Source organism: Daktulosphaira vitifoliae, unplaced genomic scaffold, assembly GCF_025091365.1.
Source record: "Daktulosphaira vitifoliae isolate Bord-2020 unplaced genomic scaffold, ASM2509136v1 Scaffold_3, whole genome shotgun sequence".
In the NCBI taxonomy this organism is placed as follows: domain Eukaryota; kingdom Metazoa; phylum Arthropoda; class Insecta; order Hemiptera; family Phylloxeridae; genus Daktulosphaira; species Daktulosphaira vitifoliae.
Window position 1 is genome coordinate 17,715,486 of NW_026099574.1, and position 8,826 is coordinate 17,724,311.

The window sequence follows — 8,826 nt, forward strand, 5'->3', positions numbered from 1 at the left end:
TTGATAAATTCTCTTTTCTTCAATTTTTTACGTATTACACATAAAATCGATTACTTAATTACAGCTTGATAATTTGTAAAACACTTAAAACTACTATAAAATTTAATTTTTTTCATTAATTTTGTGATATTATTTATTGTTTACACGAGTACCTTTAGTGTTCACTAACTAATTAGTTTTCTTTTCGTATTGATTTTGAGTTTATTGTTTTATATTGACCACAGTAAATATTTCAAAATTTCATTAATGTGTGTGAATTCAGAATACCAAAAATTTAATAATATTTTATTATGCCTTTATTTGTTCGAATACTAGGACTGCATTTGGACGAGTCCTTCATGAAAGGTTTGAGGAACTGTATAAACAAAAGAATTTGATTATTTTTCCTATACGTATACAATTAATACTTCTGGTTAGTGTAACAAAAACCAATCAAGGATTTAATTGAAAGCCCTTAGCTGTATTATTGTTTTCATGAATACACAAGTATATGCAAAATTTAATTTTTTCTTATCAAGATCAATAGTCAAAAATATACAAAAAAAAAATGTAATTGACAATAATTATAGCTTACTAATTATTACCCCCATTGTAGAATTTATACATTACAGAACATAAAAAATAATAATTAGAGATGGTTAATAAATAAAATAAGTATTATTCACAGTATGAAGTGATTTATAAGGCTGCTGGATTTTGTTGCTGATTGTTTAGATTGTTGTCTCGTTGTAAGTTTGTAGTTTGAGATCCTGATAATTCTCTAATTGACTTTTGACACATGTCAAATTTATTTTTAAATTCTTGGCTAAATGGATTCTTGCATCCACTGTAACCACCGTACCTGTGGATTAAAGCATAATCCCAACAATCAATTAAGCCGTCACCATTGCAATCCTGAAATAAATAATATAAGTATAATAAATTTATCAAATTAAACATTATATGAAAATAAAATTTTACCTGAGAAAATCTAGAAGTATAAGCTAAGACTGATTGTTTGGCACACACTAAATCATTTGCACATTTGACAAAAGCTAAAAAATTTAAATGCAGATTAGTAGTGCTATAAAATAGTTTATGTTAGAATTTACTGAATGATATTGGAATTTAATTAACTTAATAACAAAATTCTTATACAGTCTGTAGTAACTAGTTCCATTTACATTAAAAAATTAATTAATTAAGTAATTCATAATTATCTTGGAAATCTTTAGCATCGACACAATAAAATATTTGACGTTTTCTTATAAATGAAAATTTTATTTTTAATCACATTATGACACCTTAAGGGCATAGTGTAGTGCACTGAAGATGCTTTCAAGATCTGTAATTAAATTTCGTCTGGCACTTTAAATAGTCGGATTGGTTACCACACGTCAATTTCAACGGCGACAAACACTATTTGTACTTAACAATTTCTCAGAATATTCAACCTTAAAAAATTGGCTAGCGTGAATCCGCCTAATGGTTAAAAAAAATCACGCCTTAAAAGTGACAAAAAGAGTTTGACATACAAGTCTGTTTTAACCGACTCGTATCTCGTTAACAGTCTGTTTTAGACTAACCAACTTACAGAACTAGTCATCAGGACCTACTGAAAAGCTAGTACTTCGACCTTAACCCAACCGCAGACACATACACAAATAAATGATAATCATGCAAATTAAAAAAGTTATAATTACAAGTTTTTAGAACAAGTAAAAGCAATTGTATTTCGATAGTCATTTGTAACACATACACAAACATATTAAAATACTATTTAATAATAGTAATTATATCGAATTTCAATAATGAGTATGATCATAAATATTATTGCTTCGGTTTACACTCGACTTAGACATACTTGGTCAAATCTCCAATCCTTGTGTCTTGGTTTTTGTCCTCTTTATATCATATTTGATCCTTACTCATACTGTTAACGTTATTTGTTGATTCTGTCATTTTTAAGATTTGATGATTTTATTTTCTGTGCACGTTGGTTAGAAGTGACATGAAGTGACACTTTAAAATTTTTAAGTTTTAGTACGATTGCCTATCCATTGCCCCTTTGAATATAACCTTCGAAATATATCGACAATCAAAAATAAAAACTGCCTCGGTGAATACATCATTAAAGTAATTAAAAACACTGAATTGTGCCAGAATATATAAAAACTTTAATTTTTTTGTAGTTTCTAATTACCCAAAAAATTAAGAACAAAAACTACAGAGGAATATTTTTAAATTAAAATTCATAAACAATTTTATTTAAAATTTAGTAGCCTAACTGACTTGAAACTTACCGTTTTAAGCCTATTCCTTATGTAGTTAATGTGTACACTAGTACAATTACGTGGGACGTTGTATTTTATACAAGTGTGAATTTGTATTAGTTTATCCTGTATGCTTATTTTAAATTATTGTAATATAACTAAGTATGTATGAAATTTTACCTTGTTCATTGTTCGGATTATCTCCATATTGAACCGGTTTGCCGGCGTCAGCCCAATACGCCCACGTGATCCGGAACGCACCGCATACTTCTCCCTCACACATTAAGTTGCGGTCACATTTTGACATAACTTCACAGATACATGCCAAGCAAACTTCTGTTATTGGTACAATCTTGTATGTTCCGTTATTTCCGTGATGATGAAGTCCTACTAGTTGCGATTGTTGAAACTCTTGAGCCTGAATTTGCTGATTATCCTGTTGACCTTTAAGTACTTGATTCTCTTGGGCTACAAATTGAGGTGGAAATTGTTGGGGTTGGTTAGATTGTGGTTGAATTTGTGGTGTTGGTTGCTGAACTTGTACATAGGGTTGGAAAAATTGGGGTTGAGTTGATTGAGACTGAATTTGTGGCGTTGGCTGATAATCATTTTGTGATAGGGGTATCTTATTTTGATGCTGTAACAAAAGTATTTGTTGTTGTATCAGCTGTTGTTTATATAATTTTTCTTGAATTTCTACTTGCAGTTTTATCTGTTCCGCTTGCAATCGATCATATTCCGAAAACTGACCTACGATCAATCATGTGTTAATGGAACAAAAAAGTAATCTAATTTCATAGAGTGTAGTGTAAAACATTTTTTATACGAAAATAAATTGAATAAGCCGAATAGAATCATTTTTATTTGAAAATTAAACAACATATTTTGTACAAAATTAAAAATACAAATTAATAATTCATTTTAAGAAGTAAAAAATAAAATTTTAATTTTCTTCAGTGGAGGATGTTTAAATATTTAATTTCACTTACTGTTATCTGTGGCCAAATTAGATGGTATTATAATTGCACAAATAAAAAATAATATTTGAACATAAATCAAACATTTGGAAACCATTTTTTTCTACCAAAGATGCACTCAACTTAACTTGATCAGAGCTTATGGAAGAATAACGACAATTTACAAACCAATTGGCGCATATAATATTATAGTAGCCTTAGAGTGTAACCTCCACAACACGTTTTCATAAGCATATACATTGTAATAGTGGACTACATGTTTCTACTTATCGTGACGATACATTTTATTTTATGTTAACTGCTATTGGCTACACAGGCGATTTATGTCTTCTATATCCTTATGACAGTGGTCATTGCTAATAGTGTCAAAATAATGTCATACGTTTAATATGGTTGACAAATGTTCTAAGTAGCCGGCAACATTATGTAAAGATGTTGAGTCATCACAATCAGTAGGTGCACGGAGGTCAAATATTTTTTGGCTTGACTACTATGACTAAAATGAGTACATATTTTTTCGAGCTAGGTAAACAAACATTTATTCTATATATTACTTTATTTAGAATTTGTGTGTAATTGGATATAAAATTTTATAAAACAAATATTTATGCAATAAACTTTTCATTGGAGCCAACACGTCGAAAACACGTGATGTTATTGCTTGTAATATGGAAGTACAAAAAATAATAATATTATCTAAAATATCTAAAACCTTCAAATTACTTATTTGATAGATAATGAAACAATTTAAAAATAAATCAGCAAGTACACTTGTGTGTTTTATCCAGCTCATTTCCGCATAACTAAATAAATTGTTAAAAATATTTTACAACTGCATAACATTTATATCTGTTACACACCTTGTAAAAAACATAATTCGTGACTTGCTATACACAATTTTAAACGTGTATCAACATAACCCTAGTCAGAATATCCAGTGTTAACAGAAAGTGCGCTATAAAAACAAAATTAATACTAATTTTATTAATTTTATTAGAATAAGCAATGTTTACAAAAGTAAAAATTATCGAAAATAAATTATAATTTCATTAGAAATTTGTCTTATGAAATCTGACATACATATTTATATGCGATACTTTTAGATCTAAATATTAAATATTATAATATTTAAACATGGTCCTTATTTTTAGTTATTTATTTTTTAGTATTTAAATTTTATGTCAATGAAATAGAGTTGATAAAAAAATGAATAAGTATATTATTTATTGTCTTCCGGAATTTTATAGACTGGCAGAATTGTTTTTGTTGTGTTGTTCGATACATGTGTCATATTTTTTTTTAAAGTCTTGACTAAATGGATTTTTACAACCGTTGTAACCGCCATACATGTGAATTAATGCATAATCCCAGCAATCAATTATGCCGTCGTTGTTACAATCCTTATAATATCAAAATATTTTAAAAATATATAATCGAGTTTAATATGAAAAGAAGTGATCCTACCTGAGCAAATTTTAATGTATAAGATATAACTATTTCTTTAGCACACGTTATATCATTTGCACATCTGCCAAAAGCTAAAAATTGAAAATCATTATTATTATACATTACTATTAGCGTATAAAGTATAATGGTAAAAAATTTTATTGATATGATTTGAGAATTCTAACGTAAAATTATATTATTTTATTCTATTAAAAATATTGAATACAAGTCACAAGCTTAAAACTAAAATTAATTTACAACAAAACCACATATTTGAACCGGATTGATAAAAGACTTGTTTAAATAATAATAAATATAAGACCAATGTTATTTTTGAAAATTTGAGTGTTTAAAACATAATAACCACGATTTTGAGTGATTGTGTCAAGTAGTGTTTATATCTTCTATCAGCACAACATTCATAAGTGCGATTTGAACAAATTTTTTGAGAGGACAACATATGACCTCTCTAAAAGGCCATTTGACGGTTGTCATTTTTATACCTTTTTCTTACGAAATTTATTGATAATTTGATAATAACTTAATAATACTTATTTATTAAGTTTTATGCATTTTAATAAAGTGGATATGTTGCACAGGTGAGTACAACTTGTACTGGTGTTGATGCACGCGCTACGTATTCATTAATTGTATTTAAACTTTATATATCAAATAGTTAATAATATTTTTCATTAAAACAAAATATTTTATAACATTTTTGTGAAATTTTAAAACTTATACATATTTCTTTTAACGCTCTTTGTTAAAATGTTTTACGATTTCTATTAGGAAAATTATTTATGGTGTTTTTAATTTCATATATTCATAATGTATCAGTTGTTAATTACTTTATTAATTTATCTCTTATACCTTACTTGGCGTGAACTTATTTTTTTAAATATCAAAATACACATTTAACTAGCCTATAAAATTATAAAAAATTATCTATTTAAGAAAATATTACATCGATAACAAATTTCGGACCAGTACTCCAGAAGTTATTCGATATCATGTTTAATACAGGGTCGTCAGAGCCATACATGTTTTTAAAACCATAAATACTTAAAGTGAAAAAGTCCGATCTATGTGGAAGACGGCTCATTAAAAAAATGATAAGGTGCAGTTTTAGTAAACGTGGTTTGAAGTGTGCAACAACGATTGTTCATAATACGGCGGTACTTCGAAAACGGACATTCCGTGGTTCTGTAGCTCCCTTGACCTAACAATATGAGATTCTTCTGTGGGTTCACTTAAAATAAAAAGTTAATCAACATAAGCCATGAACCCTTGATGAATTCAAGGCCGAGATTAAACCAGTGGTGATAGAAATTCCGGGGCAGATGCTCTGACGCGATGGGTTCATTTCGCGAACGCCTGGATTCCTGTATTCAAGGATGCTATATGACTGAAATTATTTTCAGGACATGGATTTTGTTATGTTAAAAAAATTGCATATGTTTTTGCATAATTTTCTTTTTACTGCAATTACCTTTGACGTAGCATCATTTTGAAAAACATGCGTTTGCTTTGATGGACCCGTAATTCGTGATAAGTAAATCACCCTGTTTAGTTATATTGTACCAACTTATATCATTAATTGGACAATAAAAATTTCATACGCAATAATTATAAGATCCTACAACTCGAATATATTTACTGAAATATATTCGATCATTACTTATTATATTTGCATTATGTTTTACTTTCGTATGTAAGTATTTTGTAAGCAATTTTACCTTGACTATCGTTCGGATTATCCCCTTTTTGAACTATTTTTCCGGCATCGATCCAATATGCCCATGTAATCTGGAATGGGCCACATACTTCTCCCTCACATGTCAAGTTGTGGTCACATTTTGACATAACTTCGCAAATACACGATAAGCAATCCTCTGTTATCGATATATTCTTAAAAGATACATCGTTTCCTATTTTTGATTGTGCTATACTTTCGTCTACTTGCTGTGGCGGTTGTTGTGTTGGAATATCTGGTTGAACTGGTTGAAGCTGAATTTGTGGCGTTGACTGAAAATCATATTGTGATAGGGGTATTTTATTTTGATACTGTAATAAAAGTATTTGTTGTTGTATCAGTTGTTGTTTATATAATTTTTCTTGAATTTCTTCTTGCAATTTCATCTGTTCCGCTTGCAATCGATCATAATCCGAAAACTGACCTGCTAAACAAAAAATGAAGCATAAAAAAAAACAATGTTGCAACGTTTATATTTTTTGAAAACATTTTTTGGAATGACTATTATGAAATTTATTATTCGATATAAAAATAAATTAATGAATTCATTAAAACTTGCATACTTAATTGAAACATAATTTTGTCTAAGAAATCGTATTTTCTTAGTGTATATTATTATAAAAAATTGTTTAACATTTAAATTTCACTTACTGATATCTGCGACCAATCTAGAAGGAACAGTAACTGCAAAAATAAAAGCCATCAATTGAAAGTAAATTGAATTTTTAGAAAACATTTTATTTTTATAAGTCAAACACGCTCTAAACTTGCACGTTATTTGTGGAAGAATAACAATAATTAACATAAAAATTAGCCTATATAACTTTAAAATAGCCTCAGAGAATAACCTCCACTAAACGTCTGTCGAACATAGACATCGCTATAGTGGATGATATATTACCCTTTATCGGCTAGATGTATTTTATTAACATTATATTAATTACTTTACGCCTTTGGTCACACAAACGACATTTTTAAATAGTGATGGAACATATCTCTTAATTCTTATAATAATGGTTATTCCTAATTGTGTCATAATAATGTTATAAAAGGTTGATAAATATACTTGGTAGCCAGCAGGGGCATAATTTATTGGTATGAGGGGTCACCCTACCAAACGAGAATAATTAATTGACGAAAATACAATTTCTTTTATAATATACAGGTTATTTATCTCACTATAGTGATTTGTCTTCTTTATATCCTTTGTCACAGAAAAAATCAAAGTTATTACCACAAATAGCCGACACGCAATATTTAAAGACGTTAATAAGTCATTACATAGTACACATATATAGAGGACAAATTATTTTAGCTCAATCCTCAAAAATTTAAATAAGAATTTTTTTTATGTAAATACAACATCACTATGATTTATTGAATAATTTATGTTTATTTTATAAAAAAATAACTATAATAACTAACAAATTAATTATTTTATTTTATTCAATTTTAGATGACGTGTTTTTTTCATGTTTGATATTTTAAAAGATTATAATTGTAAATATTGTGAAAACACTGCATAAAATATAACAAAATAATTGTATTTACGTTCAATTTTCTCAACATTTCTTCAATCAGGTTTAAATTTGCTTGAACATTTTAACAACGCATTAATTCTATAATTATTATATTGCACCTCTACTTTTACCTAAAACATATATAAACGCAAGCATTAAAACAAAGTTATAGTTGACCAAAAAAAATGTAAATTTTTCAACCAGGTAATCATTATTTGTTTTTTTGTGTGTTTTGTTCTGTTTCAACTAAAAAAAACATATAAATGTCATTAGTAATGCGACCAATAATACCTAAAGCAACTAACTAAATCCGCATTGTAAAGTAATAGCTTTATTCATAGCCAAAAATCAATAAACATAGTTATCTGTGACCATTATTGTAGTAATTAATGATGATGTTTCTGTGAGCAGTTTTCGAATACCGAATCGTTCATATTCTATGTATTTATGTGTAACTAATTATTTTGCAGTAATTGGAGTTTGGAATTTAAGGCTTATACCGCTAATAATAAAGAACATCGAGAAGTAGCCTACAAACGACCTATGACCTCAATTAACAGAGTAAAGCAAATTGTTATGTTTCTGGGCTTTCCCCTACTTGTCATACGTCCGGAAATTTTGCCGACTACCGTTCATAACAACAAGCAAAACGGCTATATGTTTTATTGTGTACAATAATAATTATTGTAATCGAGGTAATGAATATTGTTAACATTCGCTGTAGAATTTTTCATTGTCACGGCCAGCGCGATAATTATTTTTTTATGAGCTACCTAACTTCGACGATAGTAATGTTTTAATATTTTTATTACGTCCACTACTGTAGCTATTATTATATTATTATTTTCGTTGGCAAATAGCCTTGGCCGTTATCGAAC

General features: G+C 28.2%; 1 protein-coding gene across 1 annotated transcript; it reads right to left on the bottom strand.

Moving 5' to 3' along the window:
* Positions 1–479: 479 nt before the first annotated feature.
* LOC126902066 (uncharacterized) lies at positions 480–7,276 on the bottom strand. Its single transcript, XM_050679088.1, has 7 exons — positions 7,080–7,276; positions 6,412–6,855; positions 4,694–4,767; positions 4,473–4,629; positions 2,433–3,002; positions 961–1,034; positions 480–894 (listed from the first exon to the last, which is right to left on the bottom strand). The coding sequence occupies exons 1-7, from the start codon at positions 7,231–7,233 to the stop codon at positions 679–681; spliced, it is 1,689 nt and encodes a 562-aa protein (XP_050535045.1). The 5' UTR covers positions 7,234–7,276; the 3' UTR covers positions 480–678.
* Positions 7,277–8,826: the final 1,550 nt, after the last annotated feature.

What these genes read in the sequence shown, in the direction of transcription:
- LOC126902066 (XM_050679088.1), bottom strand. Translation starts at nt 7,233, where the DNA reads ATGTTAATTATTGTTATTCTTCCACAAATAACGTGCAAGTTTAGAGCG. An exon ending in TAATCCGAACGATAGTCAAG is followed by an intron (nt 4,768 to 6,411) that starts GTAAAATTGCTT and finishes TTCAATTTTTAG; the next exon opens with CTTTTGGCAGATGTGCAAAT. An exon ending in ATACATTAAAATTTGCTCAG is followed by an intron (nt 4,630 to 4,693) that starts GTAGGATCACTT and finishes TGATATTATAAG; the next exon opens with GATTGTAACAACGACGGCAT.